The 18689-nt window shown below is 41.2% G+C and overlaps 3 protein-coding genes across 5 annotated transcripts in view; 2 read left to right on the forward strand and 1 right to left on the reverse strand.

The window, feature by feature from the left end:
* The window catches only part of LOC143332719 (heat shock cognate 71 kDa protein), a 20860-nt gene continuing 2171 nt past the window's right edge, over positions 1-18689 (reverse strand). Inside the window, exons 2-10 of one of the 2 annotated variants that reach the window (XM_076750470.1) lie at positions 4987-5195; positions 3566-3777; positions 3172-3377; positions 2933-3085; positions 2292-2847; positions 1957-2159; positions 1638-1836; positions 916-1148; positions 1-398 (exon numbers count right to left, since the gene is read on the reverse strand). In XM_076750470.1, the coding sequence (XP_076606585.1) occupies positions 201-398; positions 916-1148; positions 1638-1836; positions 1957-2159; positions 2292-2847; positions 2933-3085; positions 3172-3377; positions 3566-3770 (1953 nt within the window). In that variant the 5' untranslated portion in view covers positions 3771-3777; positions 4987-5195 and the 3' untranslated portion in view covers positions 1-200. Of the gene's footprint in view, positions 399-915; positions 1149-1637; positions 1837-1956; positions 2160-2291; positions 2848-2932; positions 3086-3171; positions 3378-3565; positions 3778-4986; positions 5196-18689 lie in introns of those variants that run through there. The other variant, XM_076750471.1, reaches the window with a different exon arrangement.
* On the forward strand, positions 7451-14304 carry crtam (cytotoxic and regulatory T cell molecule). Of its 2 annotated transcripts, none has more exons than XM_076750884.1 (11): positions 7451-7508; positions 8873-9013; positions 9276-9443; positions 9624-9743; positions 10528-10683; positions 11149-11430; positions 12225-12302; positions 12478-12546; positions 12712-12861; positions 13148-13249; positions 13933-14304. In XM_076750884.1, exons 1-11 carry the CDS (start codon positions 7463-7465, stop codon positions 14097-14099), a joined length of 1479 nt encoding a protein of 492 aa, XP_076606999.1. In that variant the 5' UTR covers positions 7451-7462; the 3' UTR covers positions 14100-14304. The 2 variants fall into 2 exon arrangements, with proteins under 2 accessions (XP_076606999.1, XP_076607000.1); XM_076750885.1 differs by having other exon boundaries at positions 13163-13249.
* The window catches only part of LOC143332718 (heat shock cognate 70 kDa protein), a 4817-nt gene continuing 1230 nt past the window's right edge, over positions 15103-18689 (forward strand). The window contains exons 1-6 of the mRNA XM_076750469.1: positions 15103-15207; positions 16169-16378; positions 17171-17376; positions 17457-17609; positions 17716-18271; positions 18404-18606. Of these exons, the coding sequence (XP_076606584.1) occupies positions 16174-16378; positions 17171-17376; positions 17457-17609; positions 17716-18271; positions 18404-18606 (1323 nt within the window). The 5' untranslated portion in view covers positions 15103-15207; positions 16169-16173. The remainder of the gene's footprint in view (positions 15208-16168; positions 16379-17170; positions 17377-17456; positions 17610-17715; positions 18272-18403; positions 18607-18689) is intronic.

The following is an 18689-nucleotide window of genomic DNA, read 5'->3' on the forward strand; positions in this document are numbered from 1 at the left end:
TCAAGGCACGTGCTTCAGTCATAGTTTATTGTTCTGGGCTTAAACATGACAGTATTAACAGACAGTGTTTTCTTCACAATCATCACATGTTCACATAGCAAACATCACTTATCATCATGAGTCTGACTTTATGTATTAGGTCTCTGGGAATGTCCATGCTTGTTTAGTGTTCGGGGATATGAACGAGCCAGACACTGTGATTAATCAACTTCCTCGATGGTTGGTCCGGAGGATCCTCCACCAGTTGGAGCACCACCAGCTCCGGGGAATCCGCCTGGCATTCCACTGGGCATCCCACCAGGCATGCCACCAGCACTCTGGTACAGATTGGTGATGATGGGGTTACACACCTTCTCCAGTTCCTGTTGCTGGTGTTCATATTCATCTTTCTCTGCAGTCTAGTACAAAGAAATCAGATCAGTAACACAGATGAGGGAAATGCAAATCCACAAAACAATAGGGGCTACACATGAAATCATCATTCTTTGATGACATGAATTAAGTATCTATATGGTTTAGCAGATGTGGAAACCTGCTAAATCCTAGACCTATTAAAGTTTGGAATTACAATGCAATCCGTTCTGCTTACTTCCTAGTAAGCAGAACGTACAAGAAATCATACAAGTTACAAGAAATCATTCTAACTCTGGTATCAACCCATGAACTAAATTTAAGAATTATCATATTTATTGAGCTTGTACGACAATGACCTCATCTTTAAAGCAGATATATCTTTTGATATGCATTGACCTCCACCCTATCAATAATTTATTTCCTCTAAATTCAATGAGTAGACAAGAACACACATGCTAATAAGGTAGGGGAGTCACAGGAAAGGGGAAGGAAAAACAATACATTCTTGTTGTCCATATTCATAAACTTATGTTGCTGTAATAAGTCAGCCCCAATTCTGACCTGGTTCTTGTCCAACCAACTGATGACCTCGTTGCACTTGTCCAAAATCTTTTGCTTGTCGTCATCACTGATCTTGCCAGCAAGCTTTTCATCCTCCACAGTTGACTTCATGTTGAAAGCATACGACTCCAGGCCATTCTTAGCAGAGACCTTGTCACGTTGGACATCGTCTTCAGCTTTGTACTTCTCAGCTTCCTGAACCATACGCTCAATGTCCTCCTTACTGAGACGACCTGTCACAACAAGATCAGCGTTTAATTATCCGTTGTTGAGATAACACTGCGGCTGCACTTGAGTTAGCAGTTTAATCCTTTTTGTATCCTTGTCATTAGTGATCAGATGACCTGGAAGCCAGTGGCGATGCTAGGGTGTCTTGGGGCTCCAAGCAAGATATCCCTTGGGCCCCCACCTCACCCGTGCATGCCAAAAAAATGTGTTTTTTGCACATATAAATGCACAATTTCTGGGACATTTGAGATGAATACTGAAAAAATACATTAGTGGTTCTGAAAGTGAGGTCCAGGGACCAACAGAGGTCCCTGAAAGCCCAGGCCTATCAATAATCGTTGTTGTAAATAAGTGGCTGGGCCCCCCCTAGTGGCCAGGGGCTCCAAGCAACTGCCTGGCTTGCCTGTCTGCAAGCCCCGCCCCTGCTGGGAGCAAAGTCAGACATTGTGGCACAGTACATTTGAGGCTGTGCTTATATTCAAGTCAAAACTCACCCTTGTCATTGGTGATGGTGATCTTGTTCTCCTTGCCAGTGCTCTTGTCAACAGCAGAGACATTAAGAATGCCATTTGCGTCAATATCAAATGTCACCTCGATCTGGGGAACACCACGAGGAGCAGGAGGGATGCCTGTCAGCTCAAACTTGCCCAGCAGATTGTTGTCCTTTGTCATGGCACGCTCACCCTCGTAAACCTGTTGGTTACACAGTATGCACTGTCACTTCCAGAAATGATGTAAGATGTCAGGTGATCTAACATCTGCTGGAAATATGAATTGCACAAACAACTGAATCTCATCTATTAGGGTCTGCACCTGGATGAGCACACCAGGCTGGTTGTCAGAGTAGGTGGTGAAGGTCTGGGTTTGCTTGGTAGGAATGGTGGTGTTGCGTTTGATCAGTACAGTCATGACACCTCCTGCGGTCTCAATACCCAGGGACAGTGGGGTGACATCCAGAAGCAGCAAGTCCTGCACATTCTCAGACTTGTCACCAGACAGGATGGCTGCCTGGACAGCTGTAAATAAGGGTGACCGGTTAGATTTGGAAACCAAGAGATGGACATCTTTCATGTTAACCATCAACAAAAATCTTATTTAAAAATCATATCTAGATTTCCAGTTGGGTGGATAAGAAGCGAGACACTTACCAGCTCCATAGGCCACTGCTTCATCTGGATTGATGCTCTTGTTGAGCTCCTTTCCATTGAAGAAATCCTGGAGCAGCTTCTGGATCTTAGGGATACGGGTGGAGCCGCCGACCAACACGATGTCATGAATCTGAGACTTGTCCATTTTGGCATCACGCAGAGATTTCTCCACGGGGTCCAAGGTGCCACGGAAGAGGTCAGCGTTCAGCTCCTCAAAGCGAGCCCGGGTGATTGAGGTATAGAAATCAACTCCTTCATACAGAGAGTCAATTTCAATGCTGGCCTGGGTGCTGGAAGACAGGGTGCGCTTTGCCCTCTCACAAGCGGTGCGCAGACGACGGACAGCTCTTTTGTTGTCACTGATGTCCTTCTTGTATTTGCGTTTGAACTCCGCGATGAAGTGGTTGACCATGCGGTTGTCGAAATCTTCCCCACCAAGATGAGTATCTCCAGCAGTTGACTTAACCTCAAAGATACCATCCTCAATGGTCAAGATGGAGACATCGAAGGTGCCTCCACCAAGATCAAAGATGAGAACGTTCCTTTCAGACCCAACCTGAAATATAAGAGTAGTTTGAGCAAAGTTGTGCACGTGTGGGACGAGATATATCATGGTACATCTACTGTGACCTAAATCTCACCTTCTTGTCTAAGCCATAAGCAATAGCTGCAGCAGTGGGCTCATTAATTATTCTCAACACATTTAGACCGGAGATAGTTCCAGCATCCTTGGTGGCTTGACGTTGAGAGTCATTAAAGTATGCAGGCACTGTGATAACAGCATTTGACACGGACTGAAAAAAATGAAAAGAGGAGTTTGAAGTATACTGTGGTAGCACTGTTGATAGTGACCCAACATGTTATTATTTTGTAAATTTACCTTCCCAAGGTAGGCTTCAGCAATCTCTTTCATCTTCGTCAGCACCATGGAGGAGATCTCTTCTGGGTAGAAGGTTTTGGTTTCACCTTTGTATTCAACCTCCACTTTGGGGCGTCCGCTATCACTAATTATATTGAATGGCCAGTGCTTCATGTCGGACTGAACTACTGGGTCCTCAAATCGCCTACCAATCAGACGTTTAGCATCTGCAATCCCCAGAAAATTTGAAAGAAATATTTGTTTGTTCAGATACTTTAGGTTAATTTATTTTTTCACATCATATGGTCATTGTCATGACAGTTAAGGACAAGACAATGATTATTTATTCACCCGGTGATCTGGCAGTCACAGTACAAGACCATTAGGACACTACTTCATACTGTTGTAATCTTACCAAAGACTGTGTTGGTGGGGTTCATGGCAACCTGATTCTTGGCTGCATCCCCAATCAGTCTCTCACTATCCGTGAAGGCCACATAGCTGGGTGTGGTCCTGTTGCCCTGGTCATTGGCAATGATTTCAACTTTGCCATGCTGGAACACACCAACACAGGAGTAGGTGGTCCCAAGATCGATGCCAACTGCTACCCCTTTTGACATGACTGCTCTGAAAAAGTAAAACAATTCATAGTGGATGTTATTCCAGCAGGGGGCAATGACTCTCAATGATCTAGGTGGTAAGGTGTTCATATGTTAATCATGTAGTTTTAGGTTTAGTCATATCTTCCAAGTGTGGTATATGATTAAAGATATACAACCTACCCCCTCCCACACACTCAGTGAGTATAACATTTGTCTGTTTCTTCTTCAACCCTAACTGTGATGGCCTATATCACCTTAGTACTATGGTGCAATGTAATAGAATAGCGTGGTGTCTGCCAAGGATCAGATGTCAGTTGAAGGCAGCCATCTTAGACTGTAGAAACACAATATAGTCCAAACTGAGGCTGTGTGGAGAATGGGTCTGGCCATCTGAGTAAAAAGGCCATTTATTACAGTCAAATAGATCAATCAGGAATCCCTGCACATTCTGTAGGCATTCTGTACTGGTTTGAGTCAAGAGCGATTACGTGTATTTTTATGCAGGGCAGGAATGTGCGTGCCCCAACAGCAGAGTACATTCTGCAGCATTCAAGCAGCTGAACCCTGGACAGTTTGGGACAGACAGACCCTCATACTGCCCACACTGCCTGTGACTGCAGGATAAAGTTGCCTTGCTGCAGTATCTTGTCAGTCTGACATCTATGCTCTTAGTTGTGTGGATTGGTGAGACTGACACCCAGCCAAGTGTCCAAAGAAATGTCATTTCAGTAATGGGTAATGCAGTTTTTTAATGCCTGAAATACAAACGATCAACTTTATGGTTTTTATGATAAAAATGATGACAGGAATTAATAAGGCAAATGAAAGTAGGCAAATATAGAATTAAAAACTTGAAGAGTTCATTTGCAAAAACAGATGATAGTCTTGTTTTTAAATGAATAGAACAACACCAGTTTCATTGATGTTCTTTTGAGTGCTCAAGAGAAAAACATGACTTATGAAAATAAATATGGAAATGTCTGTTTTTGCAAATGAAACCTTCATACACATAATCATGCTATATGCCTCTTAATGAATATTATAGGAATATTATTGGGTTAGAAAGGAAGAAAACATTAATCATGCCACTATAAACACACCATTTAGGACCACAGGCACCTGACACTACATAAAACATGCTGTCAGTGTTCTTTAGCAGTAAGCATGGCTACACATGTAAGGGCTAACTGGGAACAACTATGCATAATCCCACTGAGAGATATTCTCATCCTACCTGGATGATGCTGTGGATTTGCAGTCCGACTCTCTCCTTCACTAGATGAATGCAGGCAGAGGATGCTCGTCTCACTGCTTCTATACAGGCATCCCAATGGTCCGTGAGCCAATCAGCTTGCAGAGCAGCAGTGAGCTTCCAGCACATTCTGGATCAGTCTTCATGTTCCCCTTGAGCCGTCGTCCTCTGATTGGCTAAATCCTGGACAGCTGTAAAGAAAAAAAAAACCTCTTAGAATAAAAAGAGATTAGAGACTGAAATAGCTGGAGAAAGTTCCAGGGCTTTCCTCAGTGTGTACTGTAGGTGGGGTTATTGTGAGAGGTACAAGCAAGTCTTGCAGAGAGCAAATAACTATCATTGTTTGACCAGACTGTAACCTGACTCCTTCATAAGTCAGACTGCGACTGCAGGTGCTGCTGCATTAGCATCATTACATAACATGTTACAGTCCTATGCATCCATTGCAAACATACACCATACCACTGCAACAATATTACCTGATTTACAGTAATGATAAGAAGCTACATTTTAATTGACAGAGAGACTTGTTTAAAAGGAACCTTCTATCAGAAGTGTATTTAGCCTAAAATTGAACAGCTACATTGGTTAAAGAATGATTGGTTCAGAAAATTAATTTAGTAGTTTTTGAGATTTAATTCTATGTTATTTTGCTAATCCAAAAGCACAACTTTAATGTAACACTTGTACAGGGAGATCAGAGAGAGGTAATGATAGCATCAAATATGAAAGACTGGAAAAAAATCTAGGACCACATGAGTGAAGTATATAGGTTACTGATGATCTGTGTTTTTGATGAATAACTCCATCTGTTCCAGTGTTGAGGTAAATACTCAAGAGGGTCCAAAAAGCATATTCCCCTCCGTTAAGGTTACAGAGTCGATACAGAACAGAAGCATGTTATTTTATTTTTTATTTTTCAAATAACAAATCAGGATTTGTTTGAGGCAAATTTTGTTTGGGTGGTGTGTTCTGGGCACCATGAATGTTCACCAAATTTGATGACAAACCAGCGTATGCTGAAAAGTAGCGTAAAACTTGTACAGTCGGCTAGACCTCTCCACAGGAAACCATAGACCTGGGCGAAGCACTTTACCTCAGCGACATGGTGGCTGGGTCGTGAAGATTACAGTCACTCAACCAGAAGTTCAAGAGAAGTTGATTTAATTGAGACCTTTAGGCACTCTGATATGCATTGAAGAGTTATGTTGTTGTTTTTTTAAAACCAAGCACCCTGAAAACGCTCTGAACCTTGAGCTTTCATGAGTTTCTCAAACTCTATCTCTGTTGTCTCACAGAGAGCGTGTTGACTTGTGACAGCAGAAAAAACACAAATGTAACTAATAACAATGATGATGTCTGTTCTCCATGTTACTATGAAATACAATCTATACCTGTATTTGTTGTTATTGTGAACATTTTTAATGAAAAGATGCTGAGTATTAAGCGTTTCATGTTTTCATGAAATAACATAAAATGATTGCTGGCTAGTACAACCCAGAGATGTTCACAAGTCTTTTTTTTGCAGGTCCAAGTCAAGTCTCAAGTCTTTGGTCATGAGTCCAAGTCAAGTCTCAAGTCTCTAAAAAATAAATCTCTCATGTCTCTTCTTGTTTTAATGAGCCTTCTATCATCTGCTGCTATTCGGTCTACTAAGAATACTGCACAGCAATATCTAAGAAATTCAAAGCATCTACTTTATTATTATCCCTCCTTTATCTATTAGCATAAAGTATCAGTGCTGATTAGTTGTTTGTTATATGATCACTTTAAACAGGGTACTGCAATGCAATATGAAGAAAACACACAATGAATGATTTCTTTTAAAGGAGACTGTATTCTTCCAGCATGAACATACAGTTACAATATATCTTGCCCCCTATTGTGCAGGCTCAGTCGGACCATAATAAGAACAAAAATATAGGCAATGTTACACCCCACCCAGTCAAAGGCATTGTAGGCATTGTAGGAACGTAGATAAATAACGTTACCCAATAAACGTCATGTTAACGCTGCTCCATGCAAATAAGTGTGACAAGCAAACTAACATTCACTCATCTATTCAAATATTGAGTTACAAAGCTGGTAGCAAGCTAAGTTGAACATAGCTGATGCTGAGCTAAACATGTTTGCTTACTGTCCATATGCGCTAATGTGACTTATCCGGGTGAGTTATCAGGTGTCTGATAAAATTTGATGTGGTTGATCTAGCGTCCTTAATTAACTCGAGTCCCCATCTCTGACAACCACAACATTAAGTCACAGAAACAGAGCTAATACGTATGAATCCTGAACTATTAACCTTGTGCTTTTACAGTTGGTATCACATGAGAATCCCTTAATCAGAACTGGAAACCACAGAGCTGTGATGTCATGGAAGGTCCCTCAGTGGAGTACAAGTATATGAAGAGATGAGGAAATGCAGCGGAGTCAGAGAGAGCGGTAGTTAGTGACAGAAATGGAACCGAAGCTGCAGCTGTACATCTTCACGCTACTCATACAAGGTGAGTCCTTTACTATCATTACTTGTTGACTTTTTACATCGTAATGAAAAGAAGACAGCGCTGTTATGAGACAATAAACTGAAAAAAAAAAATGAAAACAACACATGTACCTACTGGAATTGAAACCTTTCTAGGGCAATGTGTGATGTTTCAAACCCGATGGCTGACTGGGGAAAAATTAGGGCAAAATTACAAACTCAGTCTGAGAAATCAAATGGTTGGATTTTTCTTAACTTAAAAAAAGACTTGTTGTGTGAACATATGCCTTTTGAGACGCTGGATTTGCATTTGTGCGTAAAGCTTTAGATTTAGTCATCAGTACATGCTGGAATACATTCTTATTTGGATTCTCATCCAATTTCCCCATGTTTGATTTCAGTTCACTGTCTATCTATTATTATGTTACCCATTTAATTCTTTAACAATTATTTGTACAGTATGCGTATGTATGCATTCATGTTTATATTTGAATATATACTGCATATATCTGGCTGTTTGCTGTTGTGTGATACATATATCTTTTAATTGTACTTAGCCTTTCCAGTGGAGTGAAATGCTCTGTACATTAGGCCACTAAAACCCCAAAAAGTCAAATGACTTGAAGCCCAAAGAAAACTCTCAGCAGCGTGTTGTTTGCTTATGTCGCTTCTGTGGTTTTTACTCCACTGTTCAGTTAAAGTGCTGCAATACCTTATGCACAACCCACGCGTGTGAAAACTCTTGATGACCTGAAGATTCCTCAAGCCCACCATCCTCACCACTGGTGTCAGTATGCCCCCACATCTGTGTTTTCCAAACAGCTTGTCATTCGTACCCCATAGGAAAGAAAAAGCACCCAAAGCCCCCATGTATGGCCCACAGCTTATTGGTATTTTCTCTTACACCCTCCATTGCTTTCACTTTCACCGTGAAACGACTGACCACATTACTTCCTGTCACATCAGAAGTGCAATATATGTGTTACAGGGGGCTACTTCTTTTGTACCTGCGTTAGGGTGAAGAAAGTTATTTTTTTTTCCACCTCCGTGTACAAACACACACACACACACACACCCACAGTCCGAGGCCGGTGGTACAAACAGGAATAGATGAGTCACACTGTGAGAAACAGAGGTTCAACTTCGGACACCTCTGTGTGCGAGGGAGGCAAACGTACTTTAACTGCTTTTGACTTGACTTTTAGTAGACCAAAGACAGTTGCTCATCTGTTTGTGAAGGGTGGTGGGCTAGCTGCCTGGAATTGGTGTCATTTTATGAAATGTTACATGTATTGTCAAACTGTGCGGCATGGAAACAACATTGTGCTCTCATCGTCAATTTTCAAAGAAGTCAATGTTCCTATTTTTTTTTTTTTTGGGTTGCAGTTTCATTTGCGGTGTGTCAACGTGTGACCGTGAAAAAAGGTCAGACAGTCGAGTTGAGCTGCCCAATCGCTAATGCTCACCAGACCAACGTGGAGTGGAAGAATCCTGATGGATATATTATGTTCTTCAAGCACAGTGGAGGTGAAGATGAAATATCTTGTGCTTCAATCACATCAGCTAATGCAGGGATGCCCAAACCTTTTTCAAGTTTTTTCATTTTCTATAAACATCTTGCAGTCAAATCAGACCACATGTCGGGCCAACTTTGGCACCACTTTGGCACCTCTGAACTAAAGTACAAGCAGCAACACAAATTGTGTGCTATTTGGGTCAGAATTGCAAGAATATCTCAGACTTTTGATTGAAGATATTAAACATCTTGTTATTTTCCTTCACTCCCCAGTTGAAGTGTCTCCAGGTGTAAAGGACAAACGCTACAGCATCAGTAAAGTGTCTGCGACAGAATTCACCATCAGAATTTCTGATATCACCTTCAAAGATGGAGGCAACTACACATGCTCTCAGTATGACACTCACGTATCAGAGAAGAGAGTGGAGGTGACAGTGTTAGGTGAGTATAATCGACTCGGTCACGGGTTAGATTATTGTTGAAGCCCCAAAGACATGACACTGGCAATGATTTAGCAACTTTCCTGCCACAGGAATAACCTTCACCACGACCATTTTATTGTTAGTTGGATGAACATTTCATCATACTGTAATAATTGTTCTGGTATTGATTATTTTAAAGGTGAACCCAAAATGAAAAGAACAAAGCATGGAGGAAGGTTTAACATTGAATGCACAGCTGAGGGGAACCGCCATCCTCCCCAGATCTTCTGGAAATTGGATCAAGGCCCAGAAATTCTTGGTAAGTTGGTAATAACTAAATTTGTGAACTTAGAATAAATGGCAAAGGTTACACTGTAATCAAGACGTGAACCAAAGAGAGGCACGGAAACTAACATAACCTGAATTAGACCACAAAGGCGCATCACCTGCCATCTTTTGCTGCATGTCTGTGGTGCTGTGTTTTGCACGCTGCTTTACTGAACCTCCAGGGTAAAAATGCTCCTTCTTACAGAAGCTGGTCTGCACTCGGCTCTCTTTTCAACGGGATATTTTTGTCATGCGGCACTGTGGGTGGCACAGTTGTTTTATAGAGATTAAACGACACTCTGATTTCTGCTTCATTTTATCTTTATTTAATAGTTTTGTAGTATGGCACATGTGAATAGCAAAAATAGGAAACTAGTAGATATGCTTGTAGACCTTTCACTGTTTTTGAACACCCAGCTCTTCGTACTGGTCATCTGGTTTGTAGGTGTATCAAAATTAGATTAAGCAACCGCAGAGTAGACTCATCTCTTGATGACACTACATCCCACAGTTACAGAAATCATTAACCACATTTGGTGGATCATTGGTTTGGTAAATGTTGTTTCAAGGCCTGACAACAATTCGCATGAGGAATTAAAAGTCCTTTGATACTGCTATAATGATGAAGATGAGTAGTTCAAACTCTCGTTGGAAAATATAAGATGTGATGATCAAAGCTCTCAGCAATGTCACAGTGTAATTGTTCTTTAACTGCTCATGCAAGCTGCATCACCTGCTTAGAAACTGATACAAATGTCATCTGTTCCTTTCCACAGCTCAGTCCCAATACCTACATGAAGACAAAAAATATGTCTCAAAGGCTATGCTACATGTTCAGTCTGTGGAGAACAGAATCACTGTGAAATGCCTTGTTCGCCACCCAGCTCTGCACTCACAGCCTCTGATGGACTTTGTCAAAATTGGAAAAAACCGTGAGTACAATTAAGTTAATCTGGAAATAATCGTCTCAGTCTGTCTCTCAGTCATTCAAACCCCAGCTAGGATTTCAGTGACACTAACAGCCAGCTGAGAAAATTTGTAAAAATGACTTTTCTAAGAACCTAAACTTGTTTACTTTAACATACTTCTGCATAAATACTGATATTTGAGGAACAGTGAATCAAGTGTGGCTGTGTCGTCATAAAACAGGGAAAGCACTGGGAGGGTTTTTCCTCATGACTTGCTCCATTACACTGTCCACCGCAGCACCAGACTGTGAAATTTGACCGCCACCCCCGCCAAAAAAAACAGAAAAGGCCTCTGTTATTTCCTCTTTCTGTATGTTGTAAATAGTCTGGTTTCCTGAAAAACACACACACAAAAAACCAGATGTCTGATTTGCAGATTGTTCAAATGTCAGCATGAATTTTCACTTAATAACGTAAACCTCCTTTCAGTCACAGCAAAAAAGTCAACAACAACCACCACCATTTTACCCACGGCTCAGCCTCGAGGGCCAACAGAGGCCCTGAGAACCACCGGCTGGCTCAGCACGAGGAGAACTGCAGTTTACCTCGCAACTAGAGATGTGAACAGACCTTCATCAGAGACCTCTATAAAGTCATCAACGGTGTTGTCCACTCAACTGTTTTCCTCCAATGAACCAAAGACAGTACCAGCACACACTGGATTTCCTCTGCACCCTGTTACGCCCACAGGCTCACACATCAATACCAGAGGTGAGGGAAACTGCATTGATTTCTATATGAGCTTCATAGCACATGAGCTTTAAGTGACAAAATAATCCATATCAGATGACATGTGCAGAGATTAGACAAGGGACACAAATGAAAAAGTTCTGTTAATGGTACAGGGCAGAATAAATGTCACATCAGTTGAAACTGTAAATGATGGCTGAACTCAAAGACTCAATAATCATACAACACAGTGCTTATAACAATATCTACATGGATTAATTAAGATGTACACGATATAACAAAGGAAAGTTACTCTGCACCACAAATAATGACACGAGATAAATGAGGCTTAAATGGCTTGACATTATGCTGCACCTCTTATTTATTGCTTTGTATCATAAATGTGGAATATATTACACAAACTATCAACCCCTGTGATGGAAACTCCAGATATCTCATCATTTACAATGCATTTAGATCAGTCACTTTACCACCACTGTAGCTGTGATACCACAAGATCTGTTTCCTGTGACGGAAGTGTCAGAGTAAAGTGTGAAACTCGGTTATGTGAAGTGTATTCATAAATTCTGGAGATGAAACTGTGAGACTTGATGTAGGTGAATTACTTTTCTGAGATGTACAGAGCTTTGCTAAAGAATCGGTGTCCCACCTTGAAAACCTTAAATATTACTAAGAACCTTACAATTCCCAGCCTCTTAAATAACATTCATCAGTTCGTCTTCATGTAATACAAAAACAATCCTCTTTGGAAAGCATACCTTTTCTGTCATCTTTTTTCTAATAAGGTCTGTCGAACAAAATGTTTTTTTTTCTAGATAAATCAAGAACCTCTGTATCATCAGGCTCAACCATGAGGAGGGATGATACCATCAGCAGGGCAACAAGCACAGCAGGTGAAGGCTTATTTGCAAGCTACTTTGAGAACTAGCTATTTGATGCCATCTAGTGGTAATACTCAATGACTACAATTTACTTAATCCATTTAGAAAACAGGGTTGACTGAGGCTGCAGCGTCTCATTAAAGCCTGTGTTAATTGTCGTATCTTCCTTTGTCATTATTGCTTAAAGGCTGGACATCTGTGTCTGAGACAACAGAGGAGATCACATCTTTTAACCATACAGAGGGAAACGGAACAGGTACATCCACACCATTAACACTAACAGTGTCTGCATGGTTCACATTAAAATTCAGGTCCTCTGGTATCTGGTGTCTTGTCTTATGCACATAGTAGAACTTGTAGTGGGCTTTAAAAGTAATTAATGTTTTGCTGGACTAACAAACAACATGCTGTCAATTCCCAGTGGGCTTTAATGACTCGAATATGTGGACAGGAAATGAAGGAAGTCCATCTTTACTAGTCTTCCTGGTGACATGTCTGATCTTGGGTCTTCTGGTGGTGGTTATCTTTTTTGCCATCAAGCTGAGGAGAGCACACATCCTCTGGAAGAGAGGTAAGCAGGCCATTTTCCCATTTTCTGCATGGTATTGAATCAAACCAACATCAGCCTGAAGCTGCTGTTACTTTGAACTTTAGTCTGGGTGATAAATTGACGAAGCAAAGGGTTCATGCTGGTTGTACTCTGGCCTCTGCTTCATGTGTGTCCAGAAATATCTTCCCACAACTGTAGATTGCAGCAATGAATAGTAATTAGACTTTCTTCTTGTGCACTTGTAGTTGCATCATAAAGCCAAAAGTACTTTCTTTTTTGAAATGTATTTTAAAAAAACATATGACAGTTTTTATTGTTACAGAGAATGAAGACTCTGATCCATCTGAGGAGAGCAGTAAATCCAAGTCAAGCCAGGAAGAGAGGAATTCCCAAGGACAAAGGCGAAGAGGTAGGCAGATGATTCAGCACTCCTTTAAGGCTTCTGACCGGAAAGAATACAGAAAACACATTTGTGCCAGCAGAGACTGTAATCCAGCTGCAAAGAATTGTATGTGTCTGTGCCCATGGCATGCTTTGTGAAGTAAAACATGGATCATTTACAAAAAATGTTGTGCTTTGGGTTGAAATTGAATGTGATTCTTATGGAGAGTGTTTTTGCTTATTTTTGGCAGCCTGGGGGAAAAAGCACATGCTGTCCACTTGTCAGTCAGGAAAGGCCATTTGTGGCCAGATGTATGTAGGCGGCTGAACTCAAACAATCAGAAATTAGGGGTTAATTTCAAAATTTGCAGTAGTTTCATGTCCAAACATTTAATGCTATCCATTAACTCCTTGTCAGCCCTGTGCTGCTTCTCTGTGTGTACATCGAGGTGTATCTCTATTTTTTGTATTGTACATTCTCATTGTCTTATTAATGGCCCATTGATGACTAGTATCCCATTAGCTGACACACCACGCCAAGCACATTGTGATACCTAAGGGAAAAAATGGCTTATTGACTTTTGACTGTATCTGTGCTGACTTATCACATTCAGTTTCAAGGGTCTTGTCTTTCCACAGAAACAGAGCTGGCACGTAAAGAACCTGTTTCTGTGATGAATTACTGATTGTAATGTGCTTTCTCTCGCACAGGGTTCTTCAACACAGCATTCACCCAGTACGTCGTCGAAGAACAACCAGCGATAACCTCAGTGATAAACACAGCTGCAATGGCAGCAGCAGAGAGTGTACAAAAAGAACAGACTTCTCAACATAAAACCCCAGGAAAAAACATATACATAAAGGAGACCGAGCTCTAACAATCTGTGCAGCATTTAGAATGTCAGCAGTATCATCAGCAGCAGTTAAAGTGATGACTTTACGGCACTCATGACAAAAAGACTGTATGTTTACACAGAAGAGAACACAATGCTCAGAACTGTGGTACTGTACTGTATGTACTGTATGTATAACAGTGTGTATATTTTGTCTTTACATGTACTAATAAATTATATTTTGCTAGAACATGATGGCATACTTTACTTGAACATGGATGAGTGATGTTTAAGGGAAATGGCCTATGAATGATGCCTTTGGATACTATCTCTATTTTTGTGACATTTTCTATAAAGTGCAGTCATGCGATATGTGACATCTCAAAGGACTGTTTTGGTAAAAATGTCAGTCACAGAAATCTGTAGAATATAGGTTAGTCTCCAGGTGTATGGTCCCATGCTAACACTGCAGGCCTCTGGGCTTCAAACACTAGTTTCACAGAAACAGAAACCAAATGAAATGCATGATCATCTGTCACTTAAACAAGGCTGGGATCAGGCTCTTGTTGGTAGGCTGGCCCTACTTCATTAGTCGTTTGAAACACACCAATTATAATCTACGTACACTGCAGTATACACTCCTTTTAAACGACGGATGACCAAAAATATTTATAATATTTTACGTTCAGTGTTACTTTCGATTTTCAAGAATCACTCGTAGCTAGTCCCAGTTAGCCGCTAACAATGTCTGAACTGTACTTAAGACTTAATATCTCGCAAGAATAATAGTATAAAATCATTCAATAATGTCGAATTATCCGCATTAACACTTCAAATGGACATATGCATCGTTAGCGTAACTACATTTTCTACTTCCGGACAATGCTTCCATTCAGAGCATGCGGTCGGCCATCGTGATTATGAAATAATAGCCTGACTTGATTACAACGTCATTACGTATACTAAGTATCATTGGTGGACCGTTAAGGATGGACTCAAAGACTCGACGTGTGATTGGCTGCTTTGCCGGTAATATATAAGGTTCCGCTAACGGTCAGTCCCCCTTTCCCTTCTCATAACGGCAGAGACAGGGTAACGTTGCCGCAGTCCACTCCAACCCAACACCCAAAGTCATCCTCGGTTCATCAATTCGGTAAGTTATCCGTGGATAAATCGTAAATAATATATATATATTTTTGTAGAATTTCCACAACCCTTGTGGGTCGCTCCAATGGTGTGTTCCGTTAACTTTAGTTTATTGCTTAGTTACTGTCGCATTTTGGCAATGTCTGAAATTGACTATAGGTTTTTAAATCACTAGTGTTGAATACAAACATTAACGTATTAATAATGTCGCAGATGACCAGATTCACATGCGTCTAACCGGGCTGTCCTCCCGAGCACCCGCTTCCGTTGGGAGGGTGGGGGTTGGGAGTCTGAGACGTTCGAGAATGTTCTCGAACAACTAGTGTCAAGTCAGCGGGAATGAACAGACTTCCGGTTACCCCTTTTCAGAACAAAGGCCTTACTGCCCTGTGTATAAGTTAAGTCGTTGGTCTTGAACGTAGGCCGAGCTTTTTAGTGATCAAGCTAGCAGTGTATTAATGGCTTTATTGCGATCATTTAGAATAGAAAGTTGTTTTTAGCAGTTTCCGGTTTTAACTCTGGCTTTCTGGTAGACTTCACGTCTTATTGTCGGACCAGAACTAGCGCCATTTTCTCACAGTACTTTCTTTTGCAGCGTGGTTTATTCCCACATTAAAACGCCGATTTGTCGAGCTTCATATAGCCTTTTTTTATATTGGTAATACTGTTGGTTAAAAGACAGTAGTCCATAAGTGACTGAGTTGCTCAAAGACTAGAGCAGCTTGTAAAACAAAAACATTAAATTGAAGAATTGTTTGTGCCCTGAATGCAATTTGAGTTGTGTAATCATTTCCTTGGTTCTGCTATTCAGCATTTCTTTGTCTGGCTTTTGTGGAAACTAACGTGTTCTAACTGGTATTTGTGCCTCACTGTCATGGACTGAATGTTTTGCCTGGTGCAAGCTTTAAACTACAGACCGAAGTCACACTGAATCCACGGCTAACAAATGAACTGTTTTTTTTTTTTAGGAAATATGTCAAAGGGACCAGCAGTTGGCATCGATCTAGGGACCACCTACTCCTGTGTTGGTGTGTTCCAGCATGGCAAAGTTGAAATCATTGCCAATGACCAGGGCAACAGGACCACACCCAGCTATGTGGCCTTCACGGATAGTGAGAGACTGATTGGGGATGCAGCCAAGAATCAGGTTGCCATGAACCCCACCAACACAGTCTTTGGTAAGTGTTCAGGACTGAACAAGTGATATTGTGGACTTGTCAGTCTTGTCACACTTGTTTATCAAGTAATTTGTTGTCACAATAGTTGAGCACCTCAAAGTGCAACCCAACCCTACCTGCTTACCTTAAAGGTCAGTCACAGTCATTTCTGTTGCTGAACACACCGTTTTCAAGGTTTAACTCCTATCAATTGGATATAAGCTCTTAACTTACAGAATGGAAATAGTAAAAGTTGTACAAATGGTGCACTGTAGTCATGCATAATTCTTTAGTTTCAGGATTGAAGCACAAAGAAACATTTGCATAGCAGTACAGGGTAGGCTAGCTAGGCTAGCCAGTTATCTAAACACTTAGCAAGGGTAATTTACAAACAAGCTAATTACTAAAATGAGTCTTAACTGATTACAGCGATACAATAAAAAATGCTAACATCGACTGAACAGTTGAACATCATGAAATGCAGAGATAATAGTCAATGTGTTATATGAACCTTATAGCAGTAATGTTAAAATTATCAATGAACATTGCAAAGGTAGCTACTGCAGAAACAGCAGATGAGCAGGGAAAAAAGCAGAAACAAACCCATAATTTCAAAATTAAACATGTTTTGTATATTCAAGACAATATTTGGAAAACATTGAAGCACGTCCTAACATTGATTTTTCTGCCACCAGAATTTTCTGTTCAAATCTTGAATGTCTTAATGATCTTCTTAATAATAGCCCACAATAGAGCGTGTTTCTTTTTGATTTTAAAAAATATCTATATGAACTGTCTTTTTGTCTCACTCAGATGCCAAACGACTGATTGGCCGCAGGTTCGATGACACAGTTGTGCAGTCTGATATGAAGCACTGGCCATTTAATGTCATCAATGACAACACCCGCCCCAAAGTCCAGGTTGAGTACAAGGGTGAGACAAAGTCCTTCTACCCAGAGGAAATCTCATCTATGGTGCTGACAAAGATGAAGGAGATTGCTGAAGCCTACCTCGGAAAAGTATGTTATTTGGCATAGCTCTGGATAAGAATTCACATTTTGATATGGTTGTACTAATTTTTGTCTTATTTCTCTTACAGACTGTCAATAATGCTGTAATTACAGTACCTGCCTACTTCAATGACTCTCAGCGTCAGGCAACTAAGGATGCTGGCACAATCTCCGGGCTCAACGTTCTGCGTATCATCAACGAGCCAACAGCTGCTGCCATTGCTTATGGGTTGGACAAGAAGGTATAAAATTAAGAACAGTTAAGCCACACTTGATGTCCATTATACATAACTTAACAGTGATAGATCATAAATGAGTAGCTTTGAAATATTCTAAAACTAATTTCAGGTTGGGTCCGAAAGAAACGTTCTCATCTTTGATCTTGGTGGAGGCACCTTCGATGTCTCCATCTTGACCATTGAGGATGGTATCTTTGAGGTCAAGTCAACTGCTGGAGATACTCATCTTGGTGGGGAAGATTTCGACAACCGCATGGTCAACCACTTCATCGCAGAGTTCAAGCGCAAATACAAGAAGGACATCAGTGACAACAAAAGAGCTGTCCGTCGTCTGCGCACCGCTTGTGAGAGGGCAAAGCGCACCCTGTCTTCCAGCACCCAGGCCAGCATTGAAATCGACTCTCTGTATGAAGGAGTTGACTTCTACACCTCAATCACCAGGGCTCGCTTTGAGGAGCTGAACGCTGACCTCTTCCGTGGCACCTTGGACCCTGTGGAGAAATCTCTGCGTGATGCCAAAATGGATAAAGGGCAGATTCATGACATCGTGTTGGTCGGCGGTTCCACCCGTATCCCCAAGATCCAGAAGCTGCTCCAGGATTTCTTCAATGGAAAGGAGCTCAACAAGAGCATCAATCCAGATGAAGCAGTGGCCTATGGAGCTGGTAAGTGTCTCGCTTCTTATCCACCCAACTGGAAATCTAGATATGATTTTTAAATAAGATTTTTGTTGATGGTTAACATGAAAGATGTCCATCTCTTGGTTTCCAAATCTAACCGGTCACCCTTATTTACAGCTGTCCAGGCAGCCATCCTGTCTGGTGACAAGTCTGAGAATGTGCAGGACTTGCTGCTTCTGGATGTCACCCCACTGTCCCTGGGTATTGAGACCGCAGGAGGTGTCATGACTGTCCTGATCAAACGCAACACCACCATTCCTACCAAGCAAACCCAGACCTTCACCACCTACTCTGACAACCAGCCTGGTGTGCTCATCCAGGTAAGCAGTGTCATGTTATACCTGTCTGAGTTTTGCAGTGATGACATTTATTCTTGGCATTTGTTTTGCACCAGTGGTTTCAA

The sequence above is a fragment of the Chaetodon auriga genome, chromosome 15, assembly GCF_051107435.1.
Source record: "Chaetodon auriga isolate fChaAug3 chromosome 15, fChaAug3.hap1, whole genome shotgun sequence".
Classification (NCBI taxonomy): Eukaryota; Metazoa; Chordata; class Actinopteri; order Chaetodontiformes; family Chaetodontidae; genus Chaetodon; species Chaetodon auriga.